Source organism: Rosa rugosa, chromosome 4 (assembly GCF_958449725.1).
Source record: "Rosa rugosa chromosome 4, drRosRugo1.1, whole genome shotgun sequence".
NCBI lineage: Eukaryota > Viridiplantae > Streptophyta > Magnoliopsida > Rosales > Rosaceae > Rosa > Rosa rugosa.
Window position 1 is genome coordinate 22,420,595 of NC_084823.1, and position 16,613 is coordinate 22,437,207.

Below are 16,613 nucleotides of genomic sequence, written 5' to 3' on the forward strand. Positions count from 1 at the left end.
TGGAAGGGTAGCAAATTGGTTAAAATAAAATCTAGAGTAGCAAATTGACTAATTTTGAAAACCTACTAAGGTAACAAATTGGCTGAAATAAAACTGAAGGTAGCAAATTGACACTAATCTGAAACCTAGGGTAGTAATTTGACAATTATGCCGAAATTAGGGTAGTAATTTGACAATTATGTCGAAATTAAATGAGTAAATAGTATTTTTTTTTTTAATCGAAGGAGGTCAGTTAAATTTATAATTCAGCAAGCAGTACCAGAAACGCCACTCCCCTGAGGGGCCGACAGAAAGAGCCGTCTTTTAGGACATACAAAGGACCTATTCTAGAAAAAATAGAACCTCGCACTAACGGGTACACCCACCTTTTAAGGAAGTTCACGCACCTTTATTCTAACAAAACCTAGAAAGCTCAGAAGCAGTTTAAGTAAATATAACAACCGAGCAACTAGGTTTTGCGACCCAAATGAAAATTAAATATTGCTAGTAGATGAGCATGCAAATTCCTCATCCATCATAATAAAATAAAAAACAAATATGAAAAATGCAAGCCAAGCCCTAGCAAAGATTGAAACCCAAGCCCATGAAAGGACCCAAACCCAACAAGATCTGCTAAGGACACCCAGAGCAGCAGCTTTTCCCATCACCATGCCGCCACCGCCGCCATCTTCAGCGCCACCGTCCTTGGTGAAGCCTCCGATAGAATCCCCGGATCCGTCCCAGACCAGAGTTAGCCCGCCACTAGACATGCCGCCATCACCAGCAACAGTCACCTGTAGCAACACTGCCCATCCTGCCTCACGAATCGGGATCCCAAACCCGACCCCGATCCCTCTTGATTGGCTACACCGCCCGCTGTCGCCCGTACGGGGATCAAGAGACCCGCCACCAAGAACACCACCACCATTACCAGAACACAACCACATCGCGCCAAAACCTAGAAAATCACCAGCTCGGAACCGCCCCGCCTCCTTCTTGAAATGCCCAAAAGCAGAAGAAACCAGACACCTCTGGCCTGAGGAACCTCGATCAAATCCCAAGAATGGGAAGGCATCCATTGACATGGATGAAGTTCTAGATTGAAAAGAAACTTCAACCTCACCTTAGCAGAGCGGCTACTAGGTCAGAGCGAGACTCTCTATTACTTGTAGAGTTTTTCTATTGGGGCCTCCATATTTGCTCATTTGACCTCTCATCTCTTTACACCTCCTATTTGCTTTTTAAAAAGTAAAATTTGCTAAGTAAACCTCTTTCATATACCTAACTTAACCTTACTCATAAAAGAATTTTTTTGGGAGCATTAAAGATGAGTTAGTGCTCCCATAATTATTTATTTACCACAAAATAAACTTGACATTGCTCAAAAAAAGAAATATGAGATAATTATTGAAAAAGATAGTGTAACTAATTAACATAATTTATCAGGGTTTTTCAAGCCTACTATTTCATGCTTAATTATGGATTTTCAAAGCTTAGTTTTTATGGTTTATGGTTGCATGCTGGAATTTACATAGGTTGCAAAATTAAATTTGTTCACGCTCTTCTTTTATTATTTATTTTTGTCTTATATGCCGCTTCATAAACTTATTTGGTTAGTTTACATGAGGGCTCTCTATCCTCCGTTTCATGATCCTCAAGAGAAACACCTTTGTATCATAGTTTTATTTTTATATAATTTGCCAAGTAATTTTGAATGCATTTTCTCTTTATTTTTTCTGATTTAAAAGCTTTTATAAACAAAGAAAATGAGAAATATGAAATGAGAACTAAAATGGAAATGAATAATTACAGTACTATAAATGTGTTTCCATTATTATAAATCTTTGCAGAGAAAAAAATATTTTCCTTATTAGTTTGCTGTCTTTAACGGTCTTTTTGTATAAGGATACATATGTCATGAATAATTAAAAATTGAGGGAGGTCTAGTGAGTAGATTAAGAGATCCCAATAGAAACTCTCTTACTTGTAATGTATGAGTAAATAGTATGTATTAAATAGTCAGCAGTGTGTATTTACAACTGATCTAAAATAAAAAATAAAATATAAAAAGTGAAAACACTTTTATGCTTGTCCATGAGTAAAAGGAAGGTTATAATAAACCATAATTTACTTTCTATTTTTATTTGGTGTTTTTTTTATAGCCCAAACAAGCCTAAAATCAAAGAACTTATTCATAACATTATTACAGAGATCTTCTCGTAAGTCTAGTAAATTCGCTCAACTCATCAAGAAGGAAATTGATAACTAGAGGAAAAGGTTGCTCCATGCATGTACACGATGTTATCTCAGCGTCTGCAACCATATTAACTTCCCAATAAACTTGTGAAATTGCGAATTTTTCAAAACTAGCCTTCATCTGCAAACAACTACTAATTATGCTCTTCAAAGCTCTTCAAAAGATGCAAAGTATCCACACCACTGATTAGCATATGGACTAAAATTTTAGAGTCACATTCAACTACAATTTTAGAGACTTTTAACTGTAGGAGTGTTGTCAATTTTAATATAGTACTCGCAAGTGCACGAATCAATCGTAGAATAGATGTGCAAGCACGAGGTCATTCCCTCAAGAACTGATTGAAACAACTTTGTTATGACAAATGTGCTATACTTAAGTGATAAAATAAACAGACTGATTTATATGATGTGGTTGAGTTTTAAACAGAAAATTAAAGAAAGAAAAACTAAAACTAAAGACAAGAATCAGCAATGAGAATCCACCACCTAATACTTCTATCCTATTCTCTAGTTGATAACAATTGAATTCCCTAGATTTCATGCTAAAGATTTCCGTACATAAGCCTTATTGATCCCAGACATATGCCAAAGTTCTTCTAACCTATGAATTCCAACTAATTGATCATGTATAGAACTCAAGTAGTCAAACTATAATTTACTCCACTTAATGATCAAGTTCAAGCAAACATGTTCAACTTCATTAAGCACAAAAGAACTAGAAAATCATGCAATCAAGAATATCGACTATGATCAAGCACTTGTATCCTTAATTCACAACTCTTTAATCACAAGCTTGAATTATCTTTTGGCACCCTAGAAAATATGTACTCATTGATCAAGCCTCATGTTCTCCAACCAAATAACTCATAAACAAAACATAGGTCTTATTGATCCCGAGCAAAGATTTTGAATAAAAGTTATATTGAAATGGTGATTAAGAGTTTAACATAGAAATCCATAAATTCAATAGCAAACCAACTAAACAAATAGAATAGTCATACTAGGGGCTTCATCTCAGCCCTACCTTAAAAGTTTAGCAATCCATAACTATGAAAAGTAGAACTAGAATAAAAAAAAGGAAGAATTTTTCAAACAGTATCTGAACTAAAGGTCACTGTGAATTAACGTGCATCACTTTACACTAACTACACTTTGGTACCTGGACTATAAATCCCGACCCACTTTTGGTACATGCCGTCAATAACTCTGTTAATCTTATGTCATTATTCATTTTCAAAAGGGTAGTTTGGTATTTTTCACTCACAAACTCCCTCTCTCTCTCTCTCTTTCTCTCTCTCTCGCTCGGTCATGATCAAATCTCACCTCCAATCTCCTTCCCTGCTTTCTGCAATTCAAGCAGAAAATAGCTTGTGCTCATCCCATCTCCTAATTCAAGACTCTCACTTAATGATCTAATCTCCTCCGCTCTGCCTTCACCTACTGCCCAGAAGCCCAGACAAACCGTAGCTGCCATTCCTCAAAGCCAAGTCGTCGTCAGCCGCCCTAGCCTCTCCAGGCCGAGCCCTGCGTCGCAACCAAGCCCCAGCCTCCAACCGGGCTAACCCAATTTTTCTCTCTTTTCTTCCTTCATTCCTCTTCTTCTCCCTCTCTCAAAGTTTTGATCTTCGATCCATGGTTTCCTGACCCAGAAAACTGAAATGATAGCTTCAATCGTTATCTTCTGAGACTGAGAAAGATTGAGAACTTAATCTAGGGTTTCAAAGCTTAAGCATGGCGGGTGAATTGTGAAGGTGGTGTTGGTTGTCTGGGTCGCCGATGTTTATGGGTTGCTGATGTCGAATGTCTGGGTCGCTGATGTTGGCATCAGAGTAAGATGGTTCACGATCTGGTCGCTGATGGGTCACGATGGGTCGCTGATGTTGGCGCAACAGATCTAGCTTCTGCCGCTTCCAGCCGTTATCCACCGTTTGCTGCACCACCAAGTGATTGGCGACAATACACTTAATCAGCAAAAGATCCAATCTCCGGCATCTCGAGGTCTGGAAGCTGGGCTCAATCGGAGCCGAAGTCTTGCTTTCTCCAACTAGTTCGCAGCAAATTCCAGCCATTGATTGATGGATAGATTGGATGGTTGCGATCAGATTACAGCAAAAACCATATCTTAGAGGTCTAAGATCTCAGTGGGCTTCGAACCCAGAAACCCATGAGCAAGAAATGGATGAAGAAGAATACCCAGATGCCCAAGTTCAATGGTGATGGGATTGACTGTCTTTTATTTTTTATTAAAAAAAAATGACTTTGTAAAGGTGAATAGTCAAGAGACAATTTTACCCTTGAAAATATGCCAGGTGGCTTGCAACTAACGGAGTTAGTGACGACAGGTACCAAAACTGTGTCGGGTTTTATTAATTCAGGTACCAAAGTGTAGTTAGTGTAAAGTGAGGAACCTTAATTCACAGTGACCTTTAGTTCATGTACTGTTTGAAAAATTCTCCCTAAAAAAAAAACATGAAACAAACAATGGAAGAATTGAGGAACTTGGGTCCAGCGATGATGAGAGCTTCTCTTCTCCTTGTTCTCTGCGAAATCTGCTGCCTCTTGTGTCTCTAGACGTCCTAGGTTTCTACCTTGTATGTCCCTTTTTAATTCCTACTTGACTTGGGCTTCTTAAGTCTTCTAGTCCAACTTGGAATAGATTTCTTCTCTTCAAAGAAACTCAAGGTTATTATAGTCAACGCAAGAAATTACTCCAAATATGCCAGACACGTTCAGTCTTGTTCCATTCAAGTGCTAAGAATAACGGACTTGGGCGTCACAAGTCAAATTCTGAAAAGATATGCAAAATCCGTCAGAATCTACCTTTCCGAACTAGGTTCACTTAAATCATCATAACTTGCTCCACAAGAATGCGAATCCACTTCTGTAAAATTCCTCAGAAAGTTAACATCCATATCTTTCCAATGGTATAAGGCTTGCCTGCTAATTCCTTGTGAGAAGATACAGTTTAATCCTCAAAGTTGACGCATAGTAGAGACAATTTTGGACACTCAGGATAGCAAGCACCCTTTCAATCATGCATTTGACTTTAAGCTCCAAATCTTTCTTTTCTCCAATTTAACCTACAAAACACAAATACAAAGTAAATGACTCAAAAATAACAAGAACTAAGTATAGAATCCTACATTTAAGGGTATAAAAATGTATGAAATTATGAACCTATCAAGGAGCCCAATGAGCCCAGCTTTGAGAAACCTTAGCAGACAGCCAAAGGCCAAAGCCACCAATCCCAACTACAACAACTCTGTTGGCCTCCTTCAAAGCACCGCTACCGCCATAGCTAAAATGCCATCGCGCCCGCCGATGATACCACCGCATCCACTACCATCCTTGTACGGTAAAGTACAAAACCGGAAACCACCAATCAAAGCTTGCCAAAGCTCACTTGCCCTCGAGACCGACCAGGTGCAATCCATCCTCACTGATAGTAGATCAACGCCGTCACAAAAACCATCTGGGACGTGATCAATACCACCTATCGAAGTCCTAAAATTTGGCACTGTCGACCATGCACTAATCGATGCATCACTTCTACCCACATTGAATCCATTGGAATGGGAGCGAAGCAATCCCGGTCCTAAAACCAAAACTAGTGAACTGCCGCCTGTTCTCACCGAATCTCCATCGCTTTCTAAATCCACCACCAAACCATCATCCCATCCTACAATAGTGAAGATGATGAATATACAGAACTCACAGGAGCCAAATAATAGGGAAGCACGTCAAAGAAATTTCCCCGCGCCACTGCCCTTAATCCAATCAGTAGAGACAAGAGAACAGATCCCCACCGTCCTAGTCATAGACTCGTAGGTTTGCCGCCATATCCAGCCAAGTGAGCGTCGACAGCCAAATCTCTCGTACGAGAGTTAAAGAGAGAAAAAAAACCACTTTTGACGATGAATAAAACACCTAAAAACTTATTTTTCTAACCACTTTTAAATCTAATATTTCAATTTCGTATTATGGTAAATCTATTTGAAAACACATCATAAAACATAACAATTGTAATTTTAAATTGACAATTAGTTTAATTAATGCACTAGTGAGTCAATATGGGCCATTTGGTGAAGTTCTTAAGTTTGTGCCCTCCTCGGTAACTCAAGAAATGAATGATAATTTGGTGAATCCAATTTGGTGAAACCCATTGATCTTGAAGAAATTAAACTTACAGTGCATCAATTAGAGCCCTTAAATCTCCAGGTGGTGATGGCTTCTCAGGGTTGTTCTATACCAAATTATGGAAATTATTGGAGAGGTGGTTCAAAATGCAGCACTTGATTTCTTTTCGTATGGTAACCTGCTTAAAGCTTTCAATAAGACACATATTGTTCTTATCCCAAAAAATCCTTGCCATGAAGAAGTCAGGAATTTTAGGCCAATAAACTTGTGCAATTATGCTTACAAGATTCTTTCAGAAGTGCTCGCAAATAGGCTAAAACCTTGACTCCTTGACCTTGTTTCCCCTTTCCAAAATGCTCATGAAATCTTTCACCACTTGAAATTGAAGAAATCCACAAAGCAGTTTCAAATGGGAATCAAGCTAGATATGAACAAGGCCTACGATATGATTGAATCAGATTTTCTGAGAATACTGTTGATTAAGATGGGCTTTGATTATGGGTCTCTCTGATCAGGGAACGCTTTTCTACTATATTCTTCTTAGTGATTTTGAATGGAAAAGTGGGAAAGAATTTTGAGCCATCTAGATGTCTCCGATAGGGAGACCCCTTATCTTCCTACTTGTTTACCCTAGTAGTGAAGTATTATCACATATAATCTCTTATAATGTAGGAGGTCAGACCTTCAAGGTATACAGATTAGGTATGGGCTGTGATTTGATAGGAGCATTTTAATGCGACGTTTTAATTGTTATTTCCTCATATTTACTTAGTTATTTCCTTAAATAAATCTTTCTTGTTTAGGAAAGTTACTATTTTTAGAAAGTTTCCATTTTTAGTAATAGTTTCCATTTTCATGCAGGTCCTATGGAGCAAACAAGCTGAAATAAGCTCAGAAAGGGAAAGAAAAGTTGGAGAACGTTGGAGGGAGCTCAAGGACTGCATAAATGAGCTGAAACGAAGAAATGAAGTTTTCCTGGTCCAGCCAGGAAACCCTGTTTCAACCAGGAAACCCTGTTCAGAAAAGGAAACTTTGTCAAAGCAAGACTCTTGAGCAAACAAGGAAGCATGAGCGGAAAAATAAAGGAAATTGACGTTGGAGGAAGATTCCTGGAGGCACTAGGAGACTATATGGCATAGCACATAGAGGCCCAAGATCCTTCTAAATTAATGTGGATTTCGGAAAAATGGATAAAAGCCCAAACAAATTAGGGTTTGTGACGCATAAGAGATATTTTTGGAGGATTTGTTTGAGTTTTGCCGTGAAATATCAAGAGAGAAAGAAGGAGGCAACGTGAAAATCAAGAAGAAAATCAAGAGATTACGTTGGAGATTTTCTAGGGGGAGTTTTAAGGAAAGAAGAAGTGTGTGCAACAAGAAAAGGTTCAAAACAAGTCTAGATTCGTTCCCTACTTTTTCTAAGGATATTGTGGCCGAAATTGGTGAAGAAAATCAGAAAAAAAATCCTATATTTCTGCAATAATATATTTTAAGGGATATGGACTTAATTTTGGAGAGTTTTGATTGGTTGGTTGACACACCAGGGCTTACATGGCGCTACATGATTGGTTGAAGCTGTGTGGCATGATTTAATAATTTTTGGGAAAATAAAAGAAGATTCATGAAGCATGGACAGCACCTTGCCGTCCCCTATATATACTCCCTCCTAGACTTGACGAAAGAGAATTCCTCCCATTCAGAAAAATCACACCAAAAACGTCAAGTATCTCTCTCCCTCTCTCCATTCTCTAGTTGCAAGCTCCACGGTTTTCAAGCAAGGAAGAAGAAGAGAAGAAGGAGCCGTGTGACCTAACCTCCATCATCCACCTTGAAGACTTGCTTCCAAGATTCAAGAACCCAACGTCAAGCCCTCCATCTCCATCTCCAACTCACAGTGTAATTCGTTCTCTTTCTTTGTAACCTTTTGGGTTTTCCTTGTTTGATTTTCGTTGGAATTGTTTCCAGTTAACAATAACATTAGGGCAAAGTTTAAAGCCCAATTCTTATGATTGAATGAAATTTTCGATTCCTATGATTGTGATTCTAAAGTTGCTTATGTGAGTTTGTTCAATTAAATTTTCTTGATTGATATCGTTTGTGTGTTTATCTTATATCGTTCGAAACATCTAGGGTTTACATATAATTGATGCTAGATTTAAGTACATGATTCACCTAATAGTTTTGTGAACTTGAATCAAAAGTAGTAAAGGCTTTGGACAAAGGTCGAATTTAATTGAAAATAATTGCAAATAGATGAACTTATTCATACTAGGTTGTGCACTTAAGTTGATAACCTTTCTCTATGTCTATTGCGTTGAACATGTGTTGATTAGCTAGCTTTCTAGACTTTGATTGCATGTATGATAGGGTTGATCTAGGTGCTTTCACTTAGGTTAATTAGTAAAGGAAAGTAAAATATGGGAAATCATTTGCTTTGAATGTTTCACATGATCAACTTCTTTCTCATGACTTAGATGATCAATTATAGGGTTTGAGTCGATTTTGATTAAATGGAATTGGTTTTGATCTTTGTTTCTTACGTTTCATTCTTGTACTTGTGTTTTTATATTTTATTTCTTTTGTTTACTTTAATTTTCGAAAACCCTAAGTCTAAACCCCCTTGGTTTTGTTATCTGTATATATACTTTATTTTATTTTTGTAAATATTATACTTTGTATTACATTTAATTCTTTAATTGTTTTAAAATGACAGGTGTACCCTCAATCCCCGGATTTGAACGATCCCTATTTACCGTATACTAACGATGACATTTTCAGGGTTAAATTATATGCTTACTTTTAGCATATCATGATTTCTCATCTATCTTTCGCTGACTATTCCCTTCTCTTCCTAGATGCTACCCAGCGAAATTGCAACAACATTCTGGAAATTCTCCATATGTATTGCAGGGCTTTAGGTCAAGCTATAAATTTTGACAAGTCTAGCATTTTCTTTAGCCCTAATTCCCTAGTAGATTTGAGAATGCAGCTTTGTGATACTTTGGGGATCAAGGGGACTGATAATCCAAGGAAATTACCTTGGATTGCCCACCATTTAGGGGTCGTTCCAAAAAGGAGGTACTAGGATATGTCAAGGAAAGAACATCAGAGAAGATACGAGGCTGGAAAAATTGTAATCTCCAATTAAGCAGAGAAAGAAGTGTTACTAAAAGCCGTTGCATTTGCTATGCCAAACTACCCAATGTCGTGCTTTAAATTTCCTACAAACCTATGCAATGGAATTTAACTCCTCCATTGCAAATTTCCAGTGGGGGAGCTCTGAAGAGTCAAACAAAGTACACTGGAAGAGTTGGAAAGAGAGGTGCAGCTTTAAGCTTTCAAGAGGAATGAGATTTCGAGATGTGGAGTCTTTTAATTGAGCTCTCTTGGCAAAACAATGTTGAAGGCTAATTCAGAATCCCAATTCTTTCTGGGCTCAAGTAATCAAAGGAATCTACTTCCCAGACGGGAACTTCATGACAACTTTAAAATGGGGAAAGGCCTCTTGGGCTTGGTCTAGCCTATTGGAAGGGTGGAATGTTATTGCAAATGGTGCAAGATGGGAAGTGGTAAATGGAAAATCGATAAAGATCTGTGTAAATTCTTGACTAAGGAGTAACCCTTTGGGCCATCCCACTACAAACCTACCTATCCTAGTTGATGTTCCAATCTATGTTGCGTATCTGATCGATGAGGACCTACATGGATAGGACACAAATTCCATTAACTCCATTGACTATATGCTTAATCAGGATGAATTCAGGAGATCAAAAAAATATTTGTTGGAGATTCTTAATCAGGGAGATACACTATCAAATCTAGGTACCATAGGTGTCAAGAAAGAATTCTCAAACAGACAAACCTCAATGCCCATTCATCTCATAGCTCACAACCTCTAGTTTGGAAATTGCGATGAAATACAAACACACTACCAAAAATTAAAATCTTTCTGTGGAAAGTAGTTTCAAGCTTTATTCCTACCATGCTATCTCTGTATAAAAGAAAGATTACAAATACCTCCCCTTTGCCCTCTATGCCATCCAGCCCTAGAATCAATATAATATTTGTTCTTCTTATACAAGTAGGTACAGAAGGTTTGGTTTGCTAGCCCCATCAGTTACAAGGTAAACCAACAGTCTCACCAACTTTGATAGGTGGATTACTGGTCTAGTGTATAGTAAAGTCTTTACCAAAGAAAACATGAATTGGATTCTTACTCATATGGCGTTCACCTGCTGGCACATTTGAAAAGCGAGATGCTCAATATTGTATGAGCATAAAGGAGAGCAGTTGCTTGATCCAAGGATTGTTGTTTCTAAGGCTGTTGCTGCTGTCTCAGAATTCCTTCAAATCAGTCAAAAAAACCGAAGTCAAGTCTCTAATCATAATTGTTTGGAAGGAAAAGTTTGTGATCAGAAATGGGTACCTCCTCAATCAGATTTCATCAAATTGAACACTGATGGATCCTGGTGTGAGAAAATTGGAGCAACATGTGTTGGGTGTGTGCATCCGATTCCACATAGGATAAGGATTTGTTAATCCTTGATCAAAGAGGAGTTTTGATTGTTTCCTACCTGCTTACATAATCCTACTTGGTAATGGTTTCTATGTCTATTGGGAATAGGTTTCCAATGTCTTATAGGGTCTGGTTAGATATCTATAAATAGGGGCATAGGTTGTAGTAGTAGATCAAGTCTTTGAAGCATTAAACAGAGAGAGCAAGTGAGGTCTTGAGAGTTGGTGAGAACTTCTTCTGACTCTTGTATTCTTCTTCTTCTATAGTGAAACCCAACCAGCCCAGGGACGTAGGCAAAGTTCTTTGCTGAACCTCGTTAACAAGTTCGTGTTTCTTTTCTCTATCGTTTATCTATATTGTTTTGCACTTGTCTGCTTCCGTAAGAGGAATTCTAGGTCGAATTCCTAACAGCATGTGTGGGTGTGTTATTGCTAGAAATGACTCATGCTAATTGGTGGGAGGATTCACAAACCAAATCCATGCAAACTCTACTATGTAAGTAGAATTGATGGCAATCTCAGAAGCTCTATCGTTGGCATCTGCAAGTGGATAGGAAAAAATTGTAATTGAATTAGATTCCCGATCGAGTTGCAATGGATGAAATTAAAGGAAAGAAGCATCCTTACTGGGAGATTTATCCTATTCTCCAACAGATTAAGTATAAGCAAGCTACTTTCTCCCAGATTAGATGGTGCTGGGTTCTCGTGAAGTGAATCAAGCTGATAATTGCTTGGCCTCACTTACCAGGCAGAAGTTGTGCGCTGAGTTGTGGGTTAACAGATTCCCAACTTCCCTTGTCTTCATTCTCTCAAAGGACGACCTTCCTTGCCTTCTATCTACGCAATTCTCTGTCTTCGTTCGTGATCATGTTGGGTGAAAGGTAGCTGTAGAGGAGCGGCTGTGAAACAGTGATTCCCCCCTTTCCATTGAAGTAGGGAGGGTCTCCTTCTCTGGCCTATTATTGATAGGGATTTTACCGATGCTAAAGGTAGCTTGCTTACCAAGCCACCCACTTAAGAATACTGATGTAGAAGGATCGACAACGACATAACTCTATTTTTTTTTTACTGTGTCAAGGGGAACCCAAAGGCTTCCTAGGCCCAAGATAACCCCTTCTGCGCATGTGAAATGCTCCAATTGTGCATTGCAGCACAGTGCCTGGCCACTTTGACAGCTTCGGGGTTCGAACCTAGGTTGGAGAGCATACCCAACTAGGCAAGAATCACTAGGCCACTTGCAGTGGTTAACGACATAACTCTCTACTTTTACCAGTTTCATTCTCTAGCTAGTTTGCTTGTTTATTTTTTCGGAAAGTGTAGATGTTTAGTGTTTATTTAATTTGGTGTAATAGGTTGCTATGCGAGTTTGGCTTGATGGCCGACAATGTTTGTTTCTTGAGACTCTTAGTTGTGCCCTTGGAGTCCAATCTCAGTCTTTGCCTTTGGGTGTTTTGAATGGAAAGTTTCATTACAAACAAAAAAGAAAAGAAAAGAAAAGTCAGCATGGGCCATTATCGTAAAGCATCTCCAATGAGCTCCCTATTCGAGCTCATTAGACAAAATTTAGGGAGAATCTAAAAAAGTAAAAGGTTGCTCCAACTATACTTCCTACTACGTTCCTAAAATAGGAAAATTACAAAGAACTCCTAATAAATTCTACCAGGCACATTACCTCTCCAAAATTGATAACATCCTCAAATTCAAAATATGAGTATTTTTACTATATTCCACTATTATGCAACCTAATCATGTAATTTCAACAACTGATTTTTCAGATTCATATGTAAAAATTGTGTGTATAAAAAATTAATCAAATATATAATCATTTGGTTATCAAAAATGATTAAAAAGAATTTACTATATATATATATTACTTTTTTTTTTTTTTTGTATAAAATAACTAGCCTTACCCACACGGACACACGTACTATATATATGTGTTTGACAATATTTATGGTTCTTTTTGGGTAAATTACAAACAAATACCTGAATTGTTTGGGTTCCGATGCAAAAATAGAGAGCGCGTTTTGGTCACGCTCGATTTCCTAGTTTGTATTGTGACTGACACCAAGCCAGCAGCCAGAATCTTTTGGCCTGCAGAGTACAGTAGAATCAACAGCCGCCAGAAATGAGGAATAGGAACAGAAAGTTTGACCAAACTCATTCATCATCGTCCCTTCATGCTCACAACAGAAACCCACTTTCTTTCTTCCTTTCCATTATTTTTACTTTGATACTTCCCCTCTCTGTAATCCATCAACCCAAGCCTAGTTCATCCAGCACAGCCAGACTCAGATATGATGAAGCTAGGTGGGTTTCTGTTGTTTGTGTCTCTCTCCCTACAACTCGCTCTCATCTCTACCCAATCCACAAACTCAACCAACACAACCACATCATGCCCCATGGATCTGAGCTATGTCCTTAGAATCCCCTTCAACTCCTCCTTATGCCGAAACTTCCAAGGCCCTCCCAAAACCCCACAAATGGACATCACCCAGATCCCATGCTGCCAAACCCTCTTGTCTCTCTATGGAATAGCCCTTGCCCAGCACCTCAAAGAAACCACTCTGTTTCAACTCCCCAACCTACCCACCTCAAACTCCTGCCTCCAGAATTTCCAGTCCAAGCTCACCTCCCTCTCCCTCCCTTCCACTTTGGTCTCCTACTGCTTTGACCCTTCACAGTTTGTCATCACCCCCAACATCTGTGCCCATATTGAGTCTTCCCAAGACTGGGTCTCCAAGTTCAATGGCACCACTGCTCTGGATTCTTCCTGCCGACCAGACCTTACTGATCTCTCCTCCTGCGACGCTTGCGTGGCCGCGGGCCTCAAGGTTCAGCAACAGTTGATCGCCGTTGATGGTAACTCTTCTCACTCTAGAGATTGTTGGTACTTTACAATTCTTTATGCTGCTGGTATCATCAATGAGTTTGGACCTGAGAGCAATGGTGCTGTGACTTGTATTTTTAGTTTGTCATTGGATTCTAATGTGGGCTCGCCCAAAAAGAGCAACACAGGTCTTATTTTCGGCCTCACCGGTGCTGGGGTTGCTGTGTTTGTTATGTCTAGTTTGTTGGGGTTGTATTTTTGGTATGACAGGAGGTGGAGGAACAAAAGGGTTGTTGGGTCGAGAATGGATTCTGGTTTTGATTTGGATGAAAGAGAGGCTAGGATTAGAGTTAGACCCAACACGGGTTCCATTTGGTTTAAAATTCAGGACCTTGAGAAGGCTACTAATAACTTTTCGCAGAAGAATTTCATAGGCCGAGGTGGATTTGGTCTTGTTTACAAGGGTGTTCTATCTGATGGAACTACTGTTGCTGTTAAGAAAGTTATAGAGTCTGATTTTCAAGGGGATGCTGAATTCTGCAATGAGGTTGAGATTATTAGCAATTTGAAGCATCGGAATCTGGTTCCGCTTAGAGGGTGTTGTGTGGTTGAGGGGGAGGACAATTATGAAGAGAGGGGAAGTAACAGGTACCTTGTATATGATTACATGCCGAATGGAAATCTAGATGACCATCTATTTCTTTCTCTGTCTAGTAGTCAGCGTGGAATTGAAAGGAGGCCCTTGACTTGGCCTCAAAGGAAGGGCATAATCTTGGATGTGGCCAAGGGACTAGCTTATTTGCATTATGGAGTGAAGCCTGCAATATATCACAGAGATATTAAGGCAACAAACATACTACTAGATGTAGATATGAGAGCAAGAGTGGCAGATTTTGGGCTCGCAAAGCAAAGTATGGAAGGCCAGTCTCATCTAACAACTAGAGTGGCAGGGACTCACGGGTATTTGGCCCCTGAATATGCTCTTTATGGACAGCTGACCGAGAAGAGCGATGTTTATAGCTTTGGAGTTGTTGTTTTGGAGATCATGTGTGGGAGAAAAGCTCTTGATCTATCTTCCTTGGGATCCCCGCGAGCATTCTTGATCACGGATTGGGCTTGGTCATTAATAAAATCTGGGAAAGTTGAAGAGGCCTTAGACAAATCACTGTTGAAAGAGGGGGACAGTGTCAATTCAAATCCAAAGAGCATAATGGAAAGATTTTTGCTTGTTGGGATTTTGTGTGCTCATGTAATGGTTGCTTTACGGCCTAGCATTTTGGATGCACTGAAAATGTTGGAAGGGGATATTGAGGTGCCACCGATTCCAGATAGGCCAATGCCTCTTGGTCACCCTTCATGTTATGGCGACGGTAATACTTTCAGCATATCACCAGCTTTGAGCGGGCCAAGATTACATAGTGGAGACATGCTCAGGTAATCAGAAAAGTGTGTGATTGTATTATTCCTATACTTGAACGATATAGAAATTTAGAAGCCCTGTACCATTTTATGTATTAACTAGGCATGTGGTAATTGAGAATGTAAATACATATGATATAGAAACTCATAAACCAACAATAGGCTATACTATGATCTCAAAATGTGAGGACAGGAGTTAAGCCAGCCATTGTAGGATGGGTTACAGTATGTTCTATAAAGTTGTAAGTTATTGTGATCTTGTTATGTTAACAAAATACAATCGAGGCTTGTTGTGATAAATAGTGCAAATGACCACTAGAAAAGGGTGTAAGCAAAGTACTATGTATATTGATTGAGCCAGCTAAACTTGGGAAGCAAAGTTGACTCTAAGTGGTCGGAAGAATGCGTCGGAAAGGGATGATAATTTGGATTTGACAATCATGTGATATCAGTGAAAACATTTCCTGTTTCTTCCATAGTACTAGTAATGTTCAGTGGAAATGACTGATGAGAAATTCACTCTTGATTGTAGCTGTATTTCCAATTTCCATGTGTTGCAATATTTGAAGTAAGTTTCATCGTCATGGATAAGTCGTTCATGGTTGTGCGATACTAGATAACTGTTTATCATCTGGTTTAAGTAGCATGATTGATATTTATGATACACAACAGGTTTATCGGAGAGTGACCAATAGAGGGGTTAGTTGAAATGATTAGCCCGTCCATGGTTCTCTCCCATCAGTTCGAGCTCCAACCCCTTCATGATGCTTTGCTAGAGTTTACTGTCTCTCAAAGATCGTAGGGTTTGGCAAGAGGCGCAACTTTGAGATCCGGGCCTGCAACCAATTGAATGGTAATAAGGAGCCTGATATTCAACTTCTTCAGGTTGTGTTTGGATGAAGGAAAAAAATGCTGGAATTTAAAGAAAACTCAGCATTTCACGATTCCACCACCCAAAGGTGGCTCTGTTTGGTAGCACTTCCCGTGAAATTTGTAAATCATGCACCAGGAAAAAAAAACGGGGGAATTGGAGATGGAGATTCACGACTTCAATCCCTCGGAAATACGCATTATCGTTCAATTCCATCCAAGTGAGGTGCAAAGCCCTTGTGCTTGGTGGTAGAATTCCATCCAAGTTTGTTATCTTTACTATTTTTGTGAAGGTTCTATTTATTTATTTTTTATTATTATTTTGTTATGAATATGTTTTTGTATCGAGTTAAATGGAACTGAATGAGTATTATGATTCTCGGTTCTAATTGGGTTTATTGATTCATTGTAAAGTGCGTCTGTTATTTTGTGGTATTCCTAATACAGGTTTTGGTCATGATACAAACCCCACGTTTCAACATCTAAGATTTGGAAGCCACTAATCCACTCACTAGAAGCATTCTTGAGCACTACTCCAGCTCCAATTTTCCCAGATATACTAGTATGAGTACCATCAACATTTAGCTTGATATATCCCATGAGAG

General features: G+C 38.9%; 1 protein-coding gene across 1 annotated transcript; it reads left to right on the plus strand.

Annotated features, from left to right (window-relative positions):
- The first annotated feature begins 12,982 nt into the window (after positions 1 to 12,982).
- LOC133743306 (probable receptor-like protein kinase At1g11050) lies at positions 12,983 to 16,406 on the plus strand. The gene is made up of 2 exons (XM_062171184.1): positions 12,983 to 15,153; positions 15,811 to 16,406. Exons 1-2 carry the CDS (start codon positions 13,187 to 13,189, stop codon positions 15,824 to 15,826), a joined length of 1,983 nt encoding a protein of 660 aa, XP_062027168.1. The 5' UTR covers positions 12,983 to 13,186; the 3' UTR covers positions 15,827 to 16,406.
- The last annotated feature ends 207 nt before the right edge of the window (positions 16,407 to 16,613 follow it).

Bases quoted from the DNA above. Each gene is read 5' to 3' on its own strand.
- LOC133743306 (XM_062171184.1), top strand. From the start codon at position 13,187: ATGATGAAGCTAGGTGGGTTTCTGTTGTTTGTGTCTCTCTCCCTACAA.